The following is a 22,193-nucleotide window of genomic DNA, read 5'->3' on the forward strand; positions in this document are numbered from 1 at the left end:
AAGCAAAGAGGCACTGAGTTTGAAGGTAGGCCTTGAAATACATCCACAGGTACACCTCCAATTCACTCAAATTATGTTAATTAGCCTATCAGAAGCTTCTAAAGCCATTAAATAATTTTCTGGATTTTTCCAAGCTGTGTAAAGGCACAGTCAACTTAGTGGTTGTAAACTTTTGACCCACTGGAATTGTGATACAGTGAATTATAAGTGAAATAATCTGTCTGTAAACAATTGTTGGACAAATTACTTGTGTCATGCACAAAGTAGATGTCATAACCAACTTGCCAAAACTATAGTTTGTTAACAAGAAATTTGTGTGGTTGAAAAACAAGTTTTAAAGACTCCTACCTAAGAATATGTAAACTTCCGACTTCAACTGTTTACAAAGAAATGTACATTGAAAAAAAGATAGAAGAAAATGAAAATGTTGGAATGCTGAATGCCAAGCATCACATCTGGAGGAAACCCGGCACCATCCCTACGGTGAAGCATGGTGGTGGCAACACATGCTGTGGGGATGTTTTTCAGCAGCAGGGCCTGGGAGACTAGTCAGGATTGAGGGAAAGATGAATGGTAAAAATACAGAGAGATCTTGGATGAAAACCTGCTCCAGAGCACTCAAGACCTCAGACTGGGGTGAGGACAATTGTATATATACACTGCTCAAAAAAATAAAGGGGACACTTAAACAACACAATGTAACTCCAAGTCAATTACACTTCTGTGAAATCAAACTGTCCACAGGAAGCAACACTGATTGACAATAAATTTCACATGCTGTTGTGCAAATGGAATAGACAACAGGTGGAAATTATAAGCAATTAGCAAGACACCCCCAATAAAGGAGTGGTTCTGCAGGTGGTGACCACAGACCACTTCTCAGTTTACATGCTTCCTGGCTGATGTTTGGTCACTTTTGAATGCTGGCGGTGCTTTCACTCTAGTGGTAGCATGAGACGGAGTCTACAACCCACACAAGTGGCTCAGGTAGTGCAGCTCATCCAGGATGGGACATCAATGCGAGCTGTGGAAAGAAGGTTTGCTGTGTCTGTCAGCATAGTGTCCAGAGCATGGAGGCGCTACCAGGAGACAGGCCAGTACATCAGGAGACGTGGAGGAGGCCGTAAGAGGGCAACAACCCAGCAGCAGGACCGCTACCTCCGCCTTTGTGCAAGGAGGAGCAGGAGGAGCACTGCCAGAGCCCTGCAATATGACCTCCAGCAGGCCACAAATGTGCATGTGTCTGCTCAAACGGTCAGAAACAGACTCCATGAGGGTGGTATGAGGGCCCGACGTCCACAGGTGGGGGTTGTGCTTACAGCCCAACACCGTGCAGGACGTTTGGCATTTGCCAGAGAACACCAAGTATGGCAAATTCGCCACTTGCGCCCTGTGCTCTTCACAGATGAAAGCAGGTTCACACTGAGCACATGTGACAGACGTGACAGAGTCTGGAGACGCCGTGGAGAACATTCTGCTGCCTGCAACATCCTCCAGCATGACCGGTTTGGCGGTGGGTCAGTCATGGTGTGGGGTGGCATTTCTTTGGGGGGCCGCACAGCCCTCCAAGTGCTCGCCAGAGGTAGCCGGACTGCCATTAGGTACCGAGATGAGATCCTCAGACCCCTTGTGAGACCATATGCTGCTGCGGTTGGCCCTGGGTTCCTCCTAATGCAAGACAATGCTAGACCTCATGTGGCTGGAGTGTGTCAGCAGTTCCTGCAAGAATCCAATTGAGCACATCTGGGACATCATGTCTTGCTCCATCCACCACCGACTGTCCAGGAGTTGGCGGGTGCTTTAGTCCAGGTCTGGGAGGAGATCCCTCAGGAGACCATCCGCCACCTCATCAGGAGCATGCCCAGGCGTTGTAGGGAGGTCATACAGGCATGTGGAGGCCACACACACTACTGAGCCTCATTTTGACTTGTTTTAAGGACATTACATCAAAGTTGGATCAGCCTGTAGTGTGGTTTCTCACTTTAATTTTGAGTGTGACTCCAAATCAAGACCTCCATGGGTTCTATTGATCATTTTTGTGTGATTTTGTTGTCAGCACATTCAACTACGGAAAGAAAAAAGTATTTAATAAGAATATTTCATTCATTCAGATCTAGGATGTGTTATTTTAGTGTTCCCTTTATTTTTTTGAGCAGTGTATATTTTTTTATTTAACCTTTATTTAACTAGGAAATGACCCTAAGCACACAGCCAAGACAACATAGGAGTGGCATCGGGACAACTCCTGAATGTCCTTGAGTGGCCCAGCCAGAGCCCGGACTTGAACCCGATCGAACATCTCTGGAGAGACCTAAGAATAGTTGTGCAGCGACGCTCCCCATCCAACCTGACAGTGCTTGAGAGGATCTGCAGAGAAGAATGGGAGAAACTCCCCAAATACAGATGTGCCAAGCTTGTAGCATCATACCCAAGAAGACTCAAGGCTGTAATTGCTGCCAAAGATGCTTCAATAAAAGTACTGATTTAAAGGGTCTGAATACTTATGTAAATGTTATATTTCAGTTAATTTTTTAAAACAATTTAATCCATTTTAAAATAAAGCTGTAACGTACCAACATGTGGAAATATTCAAGGGGTCTTTATACTTTCCAAATGCACTGTATGGTATAACATTGGCACAGGGTGATGCAAAACACAATTTTTTACTGGTCTGAATACACTCTCAGCTTCCCGGAACATTCAGCTGGAGCCTTCATAATATATATGTTTTGGAATGTTTGTTCTAATCACCGCAGGGTTTTTGATTCAGCTGTTCAGAAATATGAGGCAGAGACATAGACTACATCTTCATGGTTCAGAAGAGGGTGAGTACAGAGCGAAACGTGAAGGGCGGGGGAGGGGGAGCAGCAGCTATGTTAGAAAAACGAATGTGTGCATAAAATAACACATGCGCAGAATGTGATCCGGATCTTAGGCTATAAGAAAGAGGTTTCCGGAGGGGCGGGCAGGGCGTGGGGGAAAACTCAGTATCTGTAGCCTCGGCCTTAAAAATTACAGTTTGTTAGCACCATTGATTTAGCACTTAGAGCGTGTCCTTACTCCTTTGTAATTATGGGCAGTGTTGACATAGAGCCCATACACCCAGCCTCCCCCAACACCTCAAGCCTCTGTTCATGAGAATTTATGGGCCTTAGTTTTATTATGGCCATTTTACGTCTGTGTTCCCCAGTTAGAGCTAGGCTTAAGTTGCAGCCAAGGGCCTGTATTTCATTCGTAGAGGTCAGGATTCCCAGGAAACCCCTGTTAAACTAAATCGACTGCTCTACTGACGCACCAGAGAGGGAACAGGGATTGCCCTCCCTTAAGGCTCGTTAAAACAAACATAGCCACTTAGGGTCCTAATCGTGTAATTCATGAGGAAAATGTGGTACAAGGTTATGAGTGTGAGTGGGACACGGGTGGACTAGTGTCACACTAAAACAAAGGCTTCCACTCAGAAACAGACAGGAAGGAATCACCTCTAAATTAATTACAATGAGGCCCTCACTTTCAATCCATTACGGGACCGTTAGAAGGCTCTGTTGTGGTCTATCGGCTTGACAAAACGAGTCATCTGTATCATTATAGCCGTGTACCAGATGGTACAGCTACAGCCACTAACAGTTGGTCTGTTACAGTGAAAGGTAGGTAAGCCAACACCTACACTGAAAGGTAATACTGTAGAAATCCTAAAACACTTGAAGGCTGGTAATGTCTTCTTGATCCACTTCCAACAGATTCAGAGCAGGTGGCATTATTATGCTTCTATGAAAAATGGACTGGGTTGTTTTGACATTCCCTTATAAACTAGTACACATAGACACATGCTCCTTTATCTGATACTGCAGAGGAGACCACCGTGTTCAACTAAAAATGATTCTTAACTCTTCCTATAAAATACCAGTTGTACATACTGTAAAAACAGGATATATGATGACACACAAATCCAAGCCTTCCAAAATAGCTTCAATCTGCGAACAAGGTCTTGAAAAGCATAGTGGGCGGCGGTGCCCAAATTACAACACATTGATTTCCACTAGAGTGGCTGTAACAAGTAGATAGACTGCATGTTACTACACAATTGCCATAAAACACAGGGAAATAGATTGATGGAAAAAAGCTGAGATGCAGGATGCTTCAACTGCAATTTGTGTTGAACACAGCGGGGTTTTCGCATGGCTGCTCTCTCAATTAACCCCCATGATACAGATACAGACTCAGTAATGTACCACAATCCCATTACTGAACATCTGATAGCCCCCCACCCCCCACCCCCACTGGCCTTGGATTGGACAATGGATGGGTTTGGAGTTAGACTTAAATAAGTGTTACAAAGAGGGATTGAGGCGTTATTTGGAAAATATCAGAATAGAATCAAATTAGAATAGAACATACTATATGTAGCATGTTGATGATGTGTATGAAGGAACTTTGACTGGCGTTGTTGATGCTGACCTTACTGACGATATAGATGAGGTCACCTCTCTGGAAGGCCAGCTCATCAGGCTCGTCTGCCTCACAGTCCCACAAGCCCTGGTAGTAGTTGGCATAGTCCATGGACCAGACTAAGGAAAAACACACAATGCTGTTGCCTAAAATATGTCAGTAATACCCTTATCTTTAACTCTATAAAAGTGACACCTACACACTTCGTCTCTAGAACAGCAGCTTGCTGATATGTCCTTTCCTTCATACCCTCATCTATCTTGTATTAACATAAACTGCTGACAAAGGGGATTTTGTGGAAAATGAAAAGTTGATACAGATTGTTGAAAGGGTATCCAACATTTATACATTCATTTGTTTACTTTCCTATTTTGCTGGTCAATGTGTGCTCTTTGGTAGTCAGACCTGGTTTTGTGCTCTTCTCACTGATCTCCTCAATTGGTTCTGGAAAGTCATCGTCTGGAAAATGGGATGAAAACAAAAGAGGTGAGAAATTCCAGGACCTTTCCTGAAAAAGATAATGCACTTTCTGTATTGTGGAGATGTGGGTACCACCTGTCTTCCCACCACCTCCCTTGGCCCTGGACACGACTACATACTTACACCAGGGCATGTCCTTGCCGTTCTGCCACCCCAGGCGAGACCAAAAAATGCCGCCCTCACGCAAAACCAGAATAGTGACAGTAAGCAAAATTACGTTGAACAGATATAAAAAATACGTATTTTCCAGACGTAGAAGTTAAGTTCTGAATGAAAGGTGAAAAGGTATTTTCCATATGTTTAAAATAAATATTTTCCAGGACTTTGAAAAGGCATCTTTTCTGGACGTTGAAAAATAACTGTTTACAGACGTTGAAATCAGGTTCCTTTTTTGGTTCTGAATGATTTTCCGGATGTTGAAAACAAGTATTTTCCGGATGATAAAATCAGGCAAATTTTTAGTTCTGAATGAGAGTTGAAAATAAGTAATTCATAGATGTTTATGTTCAGGCCAAATCAAGACTGGTCAAGACTGGACAAAATCTGAGCCAAAGATAGACGTCTATCATTGGTTCAGATTTGGTCCAGACCGGACCACAAACCAATGTTCTTGGATGTGGAAATCAAGGGCAGTCCGGACTGCACCAAAAAAAGACGTCGAAAAGATGTCGGCTACGGTCCGTGCTTACGGAGGTGTAGCCTACAGTGCTGCCTGAAATGGAATTTTATAAATGCCCATCTATGTCGTAAACCTACCATTTATATAACGCAAAAAAAGACGGTCCGAATCGGACCAAAAAAAGACGACCAAAAGACATTGTCTTGTGCTTAATCTGGTGTAGCCGACCATGTCGGCCCGCAATGTAATTTTATGAACGCCCATCCGTGTGGTAGGCCCACCATTTGTAAAACAGGCCATTACATTTCCTTTATTAGTCCTGATTCCTGTGACTAATCAACTTGGCTGTTTAAGCACTGAATATCATCTACCCATCTTTATCAGGAGTTATCGTGAGCCTGTTCGCAATTTGTTTACACGGCGGGAAATTGCAGAAGTATTTTCTTTTCCGCTATGATCAACATGTCAAAAATAGAAGGATACAAACTTAAAATCACTGATCATGACAACAGGGTGAAACTCCTGGACAACAGTAGTGATTGTCCATTCGATATTATCCTTTTTACTTTGATCTGTCCTGTTTTTAGGATATGTTGTTTGTTAACATGACAGTGCATTTATTATTTGCTTGAGCGCCATTTAGGTTTGGCAATTTGATCTGGAGAAACCTGCATGATGTAAAAAGTGTCCGTCTCATTACATTGCCTGTAGGCTTCAGAAAAGGCCACGTACTCTTTCTACCATATCATATATCTGCTAAATGATTTATGTTAGATGCGTGTCTCCAATAACACCCTGGAGAGGTGCGCTGGGAATGGACAATACAAATATTTTGCGCCCCTGCCTTTGACAACATGGGCACTGCGGTGTCATCAGCGCTCACCTAAAAAGCCCATATGCCACTGGTTGGAATAAAATGTCATTGTTTTTGGGCAGAATTATGCAATGTTTTATGTGTTGTTGTTGGGGGTGCGTCTTGGTCAGTTTAGCTCAGAAAATGCTGGCACCATAGGAGGCCGCTTAATCCTGCCTATTGAGCCCGCCGGCCTTGCCGACACGCAGCCAATAGGGCACTTACTCTACCTTACGTGTTAACAGTGGTAATCAATTGACCAGACAAGCAGGGATGTGCACTTTACCACATTACAATGAACAACAGAGTTTTAAACTTTTACCATATGCTACTGTTAACTTTGAATCACATAAACCAAATATCTAAAGGGGACATTTCTCAACCTCCTTAGCCTTATAGAGGTACGTGTGACATGGATTACGGGCGTGGCACCTCGTGGTCTGAGAGGTGACAGTGATATCCCTGCTCTCTGTCTCCCACATCCATCGTCACGCTGTCAGTCTGACAGTAAAGCCACCAGCCAGCAACCCTATACACCCTCCAGACCAACCTGCCCTCTGCTTCCAGTAACAGCAGGGAAAAGACACACACACGCACACACACACACACACAAATACACCCAGACCACTGACCAATACACCTACTGCACCAACTTAACAGCCATGGTTACCCATTAAAATGTAACTTGTTACAATAATTATAATAATATGAAAATATCTTTCTTTAAAAGAAATATGTGAAAAGAACAAGGTTTGTAATCAATGTACTACATCCAGTGCCTTTTAAGAACATCTGAGAGTGATCAAAGAAGGAAAGAGAGATTGATAAGTGGTAGGGTGAGAAACTGAAAGAAAAAGACATTCGATACACCATCTGTGGTCAGGGTCTGTACCCATCCCAGATGGCTTTTTATGGTGAAAAGGCAGTTGACAAGACACATATCTCTCCAACCAATGATTTCGGCAAAGGGGAAACAGAATCTTGATGTATCTTAAATGGAGTGATGGATAATGACACTGAGAAGTCGCCCCCTTTGGTCATTCTCAGGATCCCTTTAGCCACCCACCTGCCTGTGGGACAGTCCTGTATTTACTCTGTAAACAGCAACCAGACCTCTGACACTCTTATTAAGAATGAATTATTTATAATGTGTAATTAGTCTTTGAGTTACAGTGATAGTGATGCATCTCTGAGGGGTAATGAGAATGTGTGTGTTCTCATACCTGGGAGCACCTCGTAGATATCATCCTCCTCTGCTTCCTCTTGCCCCACCTGCTTGGGCCTCCATTCCTCCTGGCTACTGAGAGAGGCTTTGGCCTGCTGGGGCAGGACGGGGGCGGGGGCGGGGGCCGCCCCGGTCACCCCCTCAATGTCATCATAGGTCTCCTCCTCCTCTTCCTCTTCCTCTTCCTCATCGTCATCAAAGGGGATGAAGCTGGAACTCAAATCTGCATGGGACACAGACATGGCATAAAATAATGAGCAGTCTCTCTCTCTCTCTCTCTCTCTCTCTCTCTCTCTCCCTCCCTCCCCAAAGGGCCCAGAGTAGAAGATGGCATCCACTGACTTCCCCATTTGATTATATTTTAAAAGATATCTGTGAAACATCTAGTCATTCTATTGGACATTAATGTGCTCCTTTGATGAACAGTTGGCGGGAAAAAGGAAAAATCCACTCTTCATAAATCCAGAGCAAGTAACAGAGAGCAAAATCTTCGCCTCAAACTCCATGTCTATCTGGATCTTGTTTAGTAGTAAAAGAGGACAAGACAAATGATGGGGTGTCTGTTACATCCCGCAAATCAGCCCATTTAAGAGCAGCCGGTGCAGCTCGCCTCTCTCAGATGGAGCAGCGCTGTGATTGCTGACGACTGGGCACTGCAACACAGGGTATCAGGTCCTCTGTGATACACCATAGGCCAGGCAGAAATCAATGTCGCTAGAAGATAACCAGAACAACTATCAATCAATTTCCCGTAAGGGTGAAATTATTAGGGGGGGGGAGGACGACACGTGACATGAATGCCTTGTGACGTAGCGGATGAGGAGGTTTGGAAGGCGTCTGATTGGTCGTTTTGGGGATGGATATATTTGGGAATGGATATAAAATGGTTTGTTTTCTGTCCTTTCAGGCAATAGCAATCTAACAGAGGACAAGAAAACATACACAACCATCACTATATCATTTTCTACTACTGTGTCTTTGAAATCGTTTTCGAACTATGTAGATATACCTTTCAGGACAAAGTTTATCTGATCCACCCATTCCCTGGCCTCTCGCGGACTGCTAGCAGTGAACTGGGGAGGATAGACACCATCATAAAGTATGATCATTAGGTCAGACTGGTATGCTATGAAACATTATTGTCATTCAATCCCATTGTTAGGAGTCAGTTGTATTGTTATTGTACTGTACACCCACCTGAAAAGAGCGTCGGTCAGGGGCACTCAGCTCAAAGCAGGCATTCTTCTTTGAGTCTTTACGTAGGTTGGCCACCAGCTCTGCGCTGTAGCCATTGATATAGAAGGAGCCCTTCTGCTGCTTGTCTGAAGGAAGAAGTGTCAACTCAATCTCCTCACCAGAATGTTCACAGGTATGAGTTCCAGGCATAAATGACTACATGGGTACATTGTATGCCTTAGTGTTATGTAAGGGATCAAACCAACCCTTGTCGCTCCCAAAGTAGTAGAATATTGTGTTATTGAGGACACACCATCGCTTTTGCCATTCTAAGCTGAAGAAGCTGTGATCTAAATGGAAAATGGAATGAAAATAACAAATGATGTAATTCTTCCCACACGCCTTTAAATGAGCACTCAACATTCAATATTTCCATAATAATCGACTCCATAATCTTAGTACCCCGTCGTTTCTTTTCCAGGTAGCCTTGTTTCAAGATGTTACTGAGATCCTGGGCTGCCACCATTTGGATCTCCTCAAAGTCTGTGGAAGATCACAAAGTAGGATACATATAAGTTGACAGAAAAAATGTTGGTCTATTATTGTATTTGTCATGGACTCCATGTTGAAGATGTGTCTCTCATACCCAGGAAGCAGCAACAGGCCACACTGCCAGCTGTCCCTGGATCAAATACACCACTGCTAGCTTAGGGGAAACTGGGATCAATACATTTACAGCACTTCTGTAAATGTACTGAGATGACAGAACAATTTTGGTGCTGCAGATTAACGATGCAGCAGATACAGTACCTCTGCTCCCACTGCAAAATCAAATCAAATCAAAATGTATTTGTCACATGCACAGAATACAACAGTGAAATGCTTACGTACAAGCCCTTTAACCAACATTGCAGTGGGGAATGAACAGAAAGGGTCTCTGTATGACTCCCTCCTGGTCTGGAGCTTCAGTTATACAGTGACTCTGCACCTCAGAGGCCTGTAGGTGTGTGCTATTAACTGACATCTAACAGATGTGTTACAGAGAGCCGCACCATGTTACACATGTAGCAGTGTAAAATCAGGGCAAGTTCAGGACCTTGAGACCTGACACCTCCCTCTGCAACTGGATCCTGGACTTCCTGATGGGCCGCCCCCAGGCAGTGAGGGTAGGCAACAACACATCCACCACGCTGACCATCAACACCGGGGGCCTCTCAGGAGTGTGTGCTTAGTCCCCTCCTGTACACCCTTTTCACGCATGACTGCGTTGCTGCGCACTATTCCAAAGCCATCATCAAGTTTGTTGACGACATGACAGTGGTAGGACAGATCACCAACAACGATGAGGCAGCCTACAGGGAGGAGGTCAGAGACATGGCAGTGAGGTGCCAGCACAACAACCTCTCCCTCAATGTCAGCAAGACAAAGGAGCTGGTAGTGGACCACAGAAAACAGAAGGGCGAGCACGCCCCCATCCACATCGATGGGGCTGTAGTGGAGCGGGTCGAGAGCTTCAAATTCCTCGGAATTAACATGGTCCAAACACACCCACACATTTGTGAAGAGGGCACGGCAGTGAGTCTCTTCCCCCTCAGGAGGCTGAAATGATTTGGCATGGGCCCTCAGATCTTCAAAAGGTTCTAAAGCTGCACCATTGAGAGCATATTGACTGGCTGCATCACCACTTGGTACGACCACTGCAAGCCACCCGATTGCAAGGCGCTACAGAGGGTGGTGAGTATATCACTGGGGCCAAAGACTCCAACCAACCAAGCCATAGACGGTTCTCTCTGCTACTGCACGGCAAGCCGGTACCAGTGCACCAAGTCTGGAACCAACAGGACCTTGAACAGCTTCTACCCCCAAGCCATAAGACTGCTAAACAAGACTGCTAAATAGCTAATCAAATGGATAACCGTAATCCCTGCATTGACCCTTCTTTGTGTAACCGATGTGAAATGGCTAGCTAGTTCGGGGTGGTGCGCGCTATTAGCGTTTCAATCGGTGACAAATTAATTCCAAATGTAAAGCTGAAACTGATTGAGTCAATAAGAACTCAAACCCTTTTTTTATGGAAAACCTAAATAAGTTCAGAAGTAGAAATGTGCTTAACAAGTCACATAAGTTGCATGGACAGAGTTGCAACAATAATGTTTAACATGATACAATTATCTGTAAGGACCTTCAGTTGAGCAGGGAATTTTAAACACCGATTCAACCACAAAGACCAGGGAGGTTTTCCAATGCCTCGCAAAGAAGGGCACCTATTGGTAGATGGGTAAAAAAAAAATGTAAAAAGCAGACATTGAATACCCCTTTGAGCATGGTGAAGTTATTAATTACACTTTGGATGGTGTATCAACACACCCAGTCACCACAAAGATACAGGCGTCCTTCCTAACTCAGTTGCTGGAGAGGAATGAAACCCCGGAGGGATTTCACCATGAGGCCAACAGTGACTTTAAAACAGTTACAGAGTTTAATGGCTGTGATAGGAGAAAACTCAGGATGGGTCAACAACATTGTAGTTTACTCCACAATACTAACCTAAATGACAGTGGAAAGAAGGAAGCCTGTGCATGATCAAAATGTTCACAAATGTGAATCCTGTTTGCAACACGGCACTAAAGTAATACTGCACAAGTAATCACTTTACCCCTTCCTTATATGTACAGAACTACCTACAATGATCTTGTATCCCTGTAAATCGACTCGGTACTGGTACTCCCTGTATACAGCCATGTTATTTTTTACTCATAATTGTTATTCATTATTCAATATGTATTCATTCCTCGTGTCACTATTTATATATATTTCTTTTAAATCTTTAACTCTGCAATGTTGGAAACTGACCCATAAGCATTTCACTGTTAGTCTACACATGTTGTTTATGAAGCATGTGACAAATACAATTGGATATGATTTAAACATCCACTACATCTTCATTTTGACTTTAAATGGCCATTATTTGTCTCTCTTTACGACTCCATCTAGGATTCCACAGTTGAATGGAATTCAACCAAAGTGCCTGTCCTCCTGAACATACATGACAAAACAAAGCTCAATCCCAACCACTTTTCAATTAACCTGTCATCAGGCTTGAGCCTAGTTACCAAGGAGGGAGGATGGGGGAACAGGTGGCCCCCTTTGGTTTGGGGTGCAGGAGTTATTTAAATCCCATTTATACTAGTCTGTGTGACCTTTAATTCAATTCGGACCACGTATGTCAGAGAAAGAGGCCTGGAATCCATCCCCTTTGAACCAGACCTTGACTTTCAACGAACAAAACCAAACACACTGCGCCACAACTGAGTCTTCTTGTCCAAACAAAGTAGATGAAACCCCCAACGTTCAGCGGAAAGGAGCGTCTATCTCATTTATTACAAAATCCAAAACACGAGAGAGGAAGAGACAGAGCTGATAGCTTCTATGCTGCCCTGGTAGAGCTCCCCTAGCCAAAATGTCAGTGGCAATCTGCCCCTGTTGTTTTACTGTATGCAAATTAACCTGGTCCAGAATGCAATGGAATCAAAGTCATATCTGAACTTCGTGGCGTATAACAGAGATTCACGTTTTAAGCCCATCCTATGCGTGTGTGACATATAAACGCATACCTCGCAGGTTCTACTGACAGATAAGGTGGTCACTGGCGGTCAACTCAGAGTACGGTCCAAGACACCTCATGACACTACCACACTCACATATCACTCTGCTTTGTGGATGACTTGACTCGTGCCACTAAAAATACGGCAGCTGGCGCTACGCCGCTACAGACTATTTTGTTAAAGAGAACCTTATCATAACAAAAGCCCAGTCACCTCATCCATCCAGTTCTCTGTTCCAGGCCTGCTTCCTTGTCGTGGCACCTTTTAATCCCCTCATCCATCTACTTCCTTCCCTTTTCAAAGGCCTTTCCCAGTTAATAGTTGAGGAGACATAAAGTCAACAAAGGGATGGTTAGATTTGCTTGAATCAGTAAACAACAGAACGATGGCTTCTCACCCTCAAAGGGAGCTCCTTGACCAGGCCTCATGGTTTAAACCAGGGATGTGGTTCATGCTGGATTTAAAATATATCGCAAGGGTCAAGGAATTGCTCTGACAGCTTGAGGACAAAATTCACCAACAATCAAGGGGCTGGTGATTTAGAATGATTCTTGATTGGTCCAGGTTTCTATCACAGGGTAGCAGTGGAACCTTAAAGTTCACATAATGTACAGTCAGAAATCCTACTCCCCTGACATATTTTTATCCCACCCCTCTGTATAACAAATTCTGATTGGTTGAGAGCAAGCAATACATCGTCTTATGAAAATACTTATCAACAGGTATAGCAATGTATCTACTCTTGGTTTGAGCCAAAATGTGAAACTATTTATTAAAAACGTGTATGATTCACACAAACCACAAATACAGAATCCAATTTGTTTCAATTGGGATGTTTCTTAAAACACAGACACATAAAGAAGCAATGAGATGATATTTTCCCTAAACTGAAGAGCACCATCTATTGAAGGCTTCTTCCAAATCCAAGATGGAGGCGGTTCTTCTATCAATCGTAAATTGCATTATTAATTATTCAGCGCTATGCATCTCCTTTATTTTCATTCCTTCCTGTTTAAATTAGTGTCATTCATATCATTTATATTGTTATTAATTAAACAGATATACACCTACAAAAACCCCATGTTAACCCTTAAACCAAAGTGACATATGATGCATGTGAGCTGCCATAGCAGTGTCATGGCCACTCTCTCTCATTTGGTTATTCACCCTTAGTCTCAGCATGGTGTTACGAGCTCAGCAGTTGATCCAGCAAAAATCTCTTGATTTATGTGATAATGACCAGAAGGAGTTAATGTATTCTCCCATTAAAATCCACTTTAGTTATGCTGCAAGTCAATCAGAGGCTGGCGAGAGAGTGAATCATAATGAAGGCAAATGGTAGTTGGGAGGACGAACACAATATATTAAATCTATATTGCCATAACGCAACAAATGTGTTATAAAAACAATAAATGGTGTAAAGAGGCTGCCAGTGATTTACATTGAGTAACATAAAAATCTCAAGGTGGCCGGCCTGGTGTGCAGGGTACTGCCCAGACTCAGCGTGTCAGCTCAATGTGAAACTACCCTGGTTAGGTGTCAACATAACCTGGGTTAAATTACTCATCGTTACCTGGAGGGCCTTGCCATATACAGCTGCTAACCATCCTATCCAGGAGTGGACTTTCTCCTAATCAGTTTTAGGTGAGCCAAAATGGTTGTGTCCTGGAACTGTTCAAGCTGGGTCAGGTGGGTTAGTAGAGCTGGTGAATTGATGACACACCTCTTACCGGGAGAGAATTAGGATAGGAACCATACTGTTTCTCCTCAGTAGTCCTTGGATCCCTAGCACTAGCCTCTTTCCTGTGTCTTTTGCTGAGAAAGATACTGCATTGAGTCGGAGTAGAGAAAAAACTGGGCCAAGACCTGACCCCAGTGTGAACCCTGGTGATGAGGTGAACCAGAAGGCAGAGGCTGGCCCCCCCAGGCCTGGGGGACAGAGAGAGGGAGGAATGCTGCTTTGGAAGACAGAGCGACAGTGTGACCCCCTCCGACACTGTCCTTAATTAGGAAAAAGGATCCACTCAGTGCACCCTCACCCTGCCCAGCACTCCATCTGCACACAGCCCAGGCTAAATGGAGACATTTCTCCTCATTACAGTAGGAGAGCCTCCTTCTTCCCTGTGTGTGCATCCCTCCACAGAGCCACCGTCAGGGGGAGGAGGAGAGACACAGAGGCTCTGAGGTTAAAGTCCAAATGTCCTCCCTGCCCCCAACTCCAACCACTGATCTGATTAGGATTTTACTCATCGATACGCAGAGCATATAGAATCAATCTTGTAATGTATGCTTCTGAGCAAAAGCAGTAGAGGTCCATGTTTTATTTATGTAAATAGAATGTACAGTATGTTATGTATCGGTATTGTGATAGCAACGAGAGGTCAAATATTAGCCTCTGTGTAGGCCAATGGCTATGAGAGGGAGCAGATCGCTTGCCTTTCTGTGCGTCTGTGCAGGATAAAAAATATTGTGTCAGTCCTGCCAGGCTCTGCTGCTTTCCCATTCCCTGTGCCAGTGTTCAGGGGCAGAGGGAGCAATCTTAAGTGACATCAGGTTCCCCCTGGGAAGCCATAAGGAGTGACTATATCGCACTAAATTCCCTCTCATAGATTTACAACCACTATTCAAATGCTTAACTGCAGATACAATTATCCTCTAATCACAGGGGATGGCTTTCAGCCGCCTCACTGACACTTGGAAAAACTACAGTTGGGATACAAATACCAACAATGGCGGAGCACGGCCCACAGGAAAGTTTGTCTATCTGTGATAAAACACTGAATACAACAGCAAACCAATAAGGGAGTTTTGGATGAAAATGTATAAATCTAGGTCGGCATAGAGTGGGAATAAAAACAAAAATAGGGATTTAGATTACATACAGATTGGCAATTGCCATCGTTTACATCAGGAAGCAAAGTACAATTGTTTTGTGCTAACATTGTGGGAACTGAGAAGTAGCAGCAAAAAAATCAAAGTAAGCTAAACCTGGGATTAATGTATAAATGATCATCTAAAAAGTACAATTAAAGCCATTTTGGATAAGATAATAATTGTCTTACTAGTTGTGTTTTGATAGAGGCTATTGTTGCGAAATTGATGGAGTATAAGACATGCAATATAACGTTTTTCTATGGAAATATAAAATAATATCTATTTTTTTTGTTTTACATACAAATCTAAATAAAGATTTCTCAGCCAGCCAATAAAGGGGGAAATGTCTAGAACTTTAGAGTTTCCTTGATCATGAAAACCTACCTCAGTGATTCTTCCATTTGTGGGAAAATATTGATCATTATTAGCCATTCTAATGTACCAATACATTTTATTTGATGAGAAACAAGGGCTAAAACTGGTGGAAGATACTGTACATTATACAGATACTGTACACTGCTGTTTGAATAGAAGAAGCCTCGCTCTATGATTAGATTTAGCCCATTATTATTTGCATTGTGGTGTGCTTGCTGATGAGTGTTATTTAATCATTTTACTTGCTTTATAAATCAATTTAACTAGGGAATTTGAAAGTTGCTGTTTTCCTTTTCCAACTAACCAATTAAGCATTTTGTCTTTCATTTTCCATTTTAATTTTCAAAGTGTATGCAAATTGCTTCTTGGAGGCGTGAACCAAGAGAGCAATGCCACACCGTCATACATCCCAGCCATGCCGCGCTTCTGTACATGGATTTTAAACTAGTGTAACCAACTCACAGGCTGTGAACCAAGAGAGCAATACCACACCGTCATACATCCCAGCCATGCCGGGCTTCTGTACATGGATTTTAAACTAGTGTAACCAACTCTCAGGCTGCGAACCAAGAGAGCAATACCACACCGTCATACATCCCAGCCATGCCGGGCTTCTGTACATGGATTTTAAACTAGTGTAACCAACTCTCAGGCTGCGAACCAAGCCAACCCAGGTCTCCCGCGAACCAGAAAAGCATAGACTTGAAGCTGAAGCCTAGCATTGATTCGGGGAGCGAATGCAACTTCCGATCTCAGGCAAGGTTAGGCCTTCTTGTGGGGTAACTGAATCACCTCAGTTACAATTCACCATCCTTTGACCTCCTCCTCCTCACAGAAACAAACCTGAGCCACAGGACAAATGTAACAAACAGGGTTTGAACAACAGTCTTCTGCACATCAGAAGAGCACATTAGTCCACTAAACCAAAGCCTATAGCCAATGCAACTATTCAGGAAACTATTCAAGGTTACTCATCATGCGAACTACTAACCAGGAAGAAGTGGTTCGGTGACTACCCACAACCCACATGTGATGAATAACTTTGCCTTGTGTTGAGTAACTTTGGCTTAGCAGGCTAATATGTTCTTCTGGTTTACAAAACACCAGATTCAATCCCCGGTGGTTACACTAGTCTAAAATCAATCCACAGCCAGCGTGACCATGTCTAGGATGTACAACTACACGGTGGTGTCGTGTTTCTCTTCTGGTTCACGCCTCCAGGAAATCATTTGCATACACTTTGAAAGTGAAAGTGAAAAGAGAGAGGTTGGAAAATGAAAACAGCCACTTTTTCCATTTCACTTTTTGCTCATTGCATTTACGGTTTTCTGTTAATCATCTGCCATTTTCTGTTTACCATTAACCATTAACCGTTTTTCCATTTTCATTTTAACTTTGTAATTTCATTGTGGCATGAATCATGTGCAGTTATATGAAAATATAAATGCATCTATAATGTTGTGCATTTCAATTGAGCATTTCAGTTTTGCATTTTGGAACGGGCACTGATCACCCTCCCTATGTGTCTGATTATTTGTACATTGTCATTTTTTTTATTGGTTATAGAATATGAATATTTCTTAGACGCTTATATGGGCTTTACTGAATCAACAATACAAAAAAAAAAAAAAAAATGTATCAATGTAGTAACATCATTTATCATTTATGAGAACAATAAACATACAACAAAAATAACCAGAATTGAAAATATCAGTGGCACTGCGGTAATTTAGTGCCAAAAGTCCAATAAAGTAATCTGCTGTTTGAATAGAAGAAGCCTCGCTCTATGATTAGATTTAGCCCATTATTATTTGCATTGTGGTGTGCTTGCTGATGAGTGTTATTTAATCATTTTACTTGCTTTATAAATCAATTTAATTTATGGATCAACACTATATTAATATAATGTTGAGAGCTTCCCGTGTCTGGAATACACTGGCATCAGACACACATAACTGCACCACTATCACACTTTCACAAAAAACTATTGTTGCTATTACTATTGCTTTTTGTGCTCTGTTGCTCTGTCTGCATGCTGCGTCTTGCTTGTCCTATGTTGCTCTCTGCTCAATGATTGTCTGTATTGTTATTGTAATTGTTTTTAATAACCTGCCCGGGGACTGTGGTTGAAAATGAGCCGGCTGGCTAATACCGGCACTTTTACTGAAACGTTGATTAATGTGCACTGTCCCTGTAAAAATACAAATAAAACTCAAATCTATCTACAAATCTATCTACATAGGCCTATTATGTAGTGAATTCACATAAAGTGGTTTTAATCATTGATATACACATTTTCCATGAGCTGTTTATTCAGAGGGGAGAGATATATTGCTAACAATGTTTTTGTTTTCAGAAGAAGACAGACAGATCTGCATTAGGACAAACTCCCAAACTCAGGATTAATCCTTGCATGACTATTATCAGTAGAATAATCTAATCCGTCCGTAAGAGACGATACAGAGGGTAGTGCGTACAGCCCAGTACATGACCGGGGCCAAGCTTCCTGCCATCCAGGACCTATATACTAGGTGGTGTCAGAGGAAGGCCCAAAAAATTGTAAAAGACTCCAGTCACCCAAGTCATAGACTGTTCTCTCTGCTACCGCACGGCAAGCGTTACCGGAGAGCCAAGTCTAAGTCCAAAAGGCTCCTTAACAGCTTCTTACCCCCAAGCCATAAGTCTGCTGAACAATCAATCAAATGGCCACCTGGACTATTTACATTGACCCCCCCTTTGTTTTTACACTGCTGCAACTCGCTGTAGAAATGACCTCGACTAACCTGTCGTAATGACTCGGTACCTGTACCCCTGTATATAGCCTCGGTATTGTTATTTTATTGTGTTACTTTTTTATTTTATTTTTTACTTCAGTTATTTAGTAAATATATTCTTAACTCTATTTCTTCAACTGCATTGTTGGTTAAGGGCTTGTAAGTAAGCATTTCACGGTAAAGGCTACACCTGTTGTATTCGGCAGATGTGACAAATAAAATTTGATTCGATTTTTTGACAATATTAAGTACTGTGTTTTTACAAGATTGAGTGTGTTCTTTTCCACACAGAGTGATCACACACTATTTCCCTGAGATAAGGCTAATTTACAATACAGGCTACAATATATCGTTGGAGATCATTTCCATTGTAGATAAGCAATCTGCTCACAAAGTACAGGCACATGGTTCCACACAGAGGCAACCCTGTCACGCTGACACACACAGTGCGATTGGCTCTCCAGTGGTATCCCTGATGAACAAGAGGGATGAATCGAATTCAGTGTCCTCAAATAACTCCACAAGGGCATGTTAATGACCTCAAAGTGCTACATTAAAGCCCCAATTAAACAAAGGAATCCCAGAGGCCTTGGAAGCTGTTGTGCCCCTGTCTTTGCACAGGCCAACACATCTCTCTACTCTCCATTTATTACCCTAAAAAATCAGCGGGCCACCTGGGCTTGGCATCAAAACTTGATTCATCTCCAGAAATGGATTCAAGTGGAGAGAAAAATCAAATTCTCATTTGCAAGATAGGAGGGGGGAGAGGCGAGGGAGTGAATGCAGGAGATACCTGGGAAGCCTAACCTCTGGGTGAACCTAGCGCATGGTGATAGTTTTGCTATTTGTCTGTGTCATTGAAAGCTAAAGGGGAGATTAGAACCACCCAGCCCGGGCTTCCCACTCTGCATGCTGTCTATGTAGACCAGGGGTGTCAAACACACAGCCCGCGGGCCGGATCCGGCCCATGATGGGGGTTTGAGTAAAACAAAAAATGTAAATACATTTCAAATAAACTCAATTTACTTTTAAATGACTAAAACCAAATGGAAACTGTGCAGAAACTATAATGGGCTTTACATTCATACAGTTCTTTTGATTGTGTCCAGCTCGCAAAAAAAAACACCAAACAGTCAGGGAGCAAAAAACATTTCCAAAACAATGTATAGAGAACTATTTATTTCCATTTTTGACGGCGAGGAAATATAAGACATTTTCAGTGCTGTCCTCTGGACCTCGTCGAATACCGAATTCGGACCCCGGGGCAAAATGTGTTCGACACCCATTAATGTAGACTGTTACACGTTGACATTCTCACAGCCCTGTTTTCTCTGTGTTTTACCAAAGACTTACACCAAAAAAAACAATTAAACAAAGGAAATTAAGGAGAAAGCTGAAACAAAATAGCTTTATACAGAAGCTGCCAGAAAACAACATGGCAGAGCTTGTAGTGGGGGCGAGGAGACAAGAGTGATGGATGCCCCTCAGTTAATGACATCTAAATCCCCCCCTTCAAGCAGTCCTCTCCTCTTGCCAGGCAGCATGAGAGAGTGAGAGTGTTGGAGATGAATAGTCTAAACAGGGAGTTAGGGCGCAGAAGGGGAGCGAGGGGGAGCAAAGGAGCAGAGAGAGAAAGGAAAAACTATCAGCATCTGCAGCAGCACAGTAGCCCCAGGGGAATAGCGTGAACTTTTGAACCCTGATGGCAGGGCCAGCATCATGCCGAGCCTGTTCCAGTCTTGTAATGTGTCTCTTGACTAAAGTAGAGGAGAAGAGCGAGGGAAAAGGAGAGAGTGAAGGAGAAAGGAAAAAAGAACATGGTCATTAATATGTTCTGTGCATCCTGCAAATGAGTAGCATGAGTGGCTTGAAATCCATGCACCAATGAACACTGGAAAATGAATTTCCCTGTTTTCTGAAGGGTGGGTATTTCCAAGTCAAAAGAAATGTAGATCTGTGGAGTTACTATGGGCAGCCAGGTCAATATTCTAGACAAGGTTACTGGGTTCTGACAGGTCACAGATTGACCAGCCAAGAGGCCAGGGGTCAGAAGTTCACTGAGTGGATAGACAACATGACCACTCACAGGGAGAGCCAGGTCTGTTTCTCACAGAACTTCTAAACACTGTAGCTGAGTCAGCAAAGTACCAGCTAAAATAAAGATAATCTGTATCTGAGGTATTTTTGTATTTGTATTTATTAGTTGCCAAGGCAGGCACATTTTCTGAGGTCCAAACACATTAAGGCAATTACATTACACATGAACAGAAATATAAGACAGTACATCATGTAACATTATTACACCACTACATAGCTACAATACAAAATGTATAATACCACCATACAACAATATTACAATGCACGTGTGTAGAGTGTGTGTGTGTGTGTGTGTGTGTGTGTGTGTGTGTGTGTGTGTGTGTGTGTGTGTGTGTGTGTGTGTGTGTGTGTGTGTGTGTGTGTGTGTGTGTGTGTGTGTCTTTTTACAGTCCCCTCTGTTCCATAAGGTGTATTTTTTATCTGTTTTTTAAATCTGATTCTACTGCTTGCATCAGTTACCTGATGTGGAATAGAGTTCCATGTAGTCATGGCTCTATGCAATACTGTGCGCCTCCCATAGTCTGTTCTGGACTTGGGGATAGTGAAGAGACCTCTGGTGGCATGTCTTGTGGGGTCTGCATGGGTGTCTGAGCTGTGTGCTAGTAGTTTAAACAGACAGCTCGTGCATTCAGCTTGTCAGCTTACAAAAACAAGTAGTGATGAAGTCAATCTCTCATCTACTTTGAGCCATGAGAGATTGACATGCATATCATTAATGTTAGCTCCCTGTGAACATTTGTTCTGAGCCAATTGTCATTCTCCTAAATCCCTCTTTGTGGCACCTTACCACACGACTGAACAGTAATCCAGGTGCGACAAAACTAAGGCCTGTAGGACCTGCCTTGTTGATAGTGTTGTTACAGTAAGTAGGCAGAGCAGTGCTTTATGGACAGATTTCTCCCCATCTTAGCTACTGTTTTATCAATATGTTTTGACCATGAGAGTTTTACAATCCAGGGTTACTCCAAGTAGTTTAGTCACCTCAATTTTCTCAATTTCCACATTATTCATTACAAGATTTAGTTGAGGTTTAGGGTTTAGTGAATGATTTGTCCCAAATACAATGTTTTCGGTTTTTGAAATATTTAGGACTAGCTTACTCCTTGCCACCCATTCTGAAACTAACTGCAGCTCTTTGTTAAGTGTTGCAGTCATTTCAGTCGCTGTAGTCGTTGACGTGTATAGAGTTGAGTCATTACTCAAAGCCAGTGGCATGTCGTTAGTAAAGATTGAAAAAAGTTAGATGGCCTAGACATCTGCCCTGGGGAATTCCTGATTCTACCTGGATTAGGTTGGAGAGGCTTCCAATAAAGAGCACCCTATGTGTTCTGTTAGACAGATAACTCTTTATCCACAATTTAGCAGGAGGTGTAAAGCCATAACACATATGTTTTTCCAACAGCAGACTACGATCAATAATGTCAAAAGCCGCACTGAAGTATAACAAAACAGCCCCCACAAATCTTTTTATCATCAATTTCTCTCAGCCAATCATCAGTCATTTGTGTAAGTGCTGTGCTTGTTGAATGTACTTCCCTATAAGCATGCTGAAAGCTGTTGTCAATTTGTTTACTGTAAAATAGCATTGTATCTGGTCAAGCACCATTTTTCTCCAAAATTTACCAAGGGTTGGTAACAGGCTGATTGGTCAGCTATTTGAGCCAGTAAA

The 22,193-nt window shown here is 42.7% G+C and overlaps 1 protein-coding gene across 2 annotated transcripts in view; it reads right to left on the bottom strand.

Moving 5' to 3' along the window:
- Positions 1 to 22,193, bottom strand: part of skap1 (src kinase associated phosphoprotein 1) — a 48,065-nt gene that overhangs the window by 15,206 nt on the left and 10,666 nt on the right. For both annotated transcript variants that reach the window (XM_035734988.1, XM_035734987.1), the window contains 7 exons: positions 9,262 to 9,342; positions 9,066 to 9,149; positions 8,821 to 8,945; positions 8,633 to 8,696; positions 7,622 to 7,846; positions 4,852 to 4,905; positions 4,456 to 4,565 (listed from right to left, as the gene is read on the bottom strand). In XM_035734988.1, coding sequence (XP_035590881.1) covers positions 4,456 to 4,565; positions 4,852 to 4,905; positions 7,622 to 7,846; positions 8,633 to 8,696; positions 8,821 to 8,945; positions 9,066 to 9,149; positions 9,262 to 9,342 — 743 coding nt within the window. The remainder of the gene's footprint in view (positions 1 to 4,455; positions 4,566 to 4,851; positions 4,906 to 7,621; positions 7,847 to 8,632; positions 8,697 to 8,820; positions 8,946 to 9,065; positions 9,150 to 9,261; positions 9,343 to 22,193) is intronic.

This window comes from Oncorhynchus keta, chromosome 24 (genome assembly GCF_023373465.1).
Source record: "Oncorhynchus keta strain PuntledgeMale-10-30-2019 chromosome 24, Oket_V2, whole genome shotgun sequence".
Lineage (NCBI taxonomy): Eukaryota > Metazoa > Chordata > Actinopteri > Salmoniformes > Salmonidae > Oncorhynchus > Oncorhynchus keta.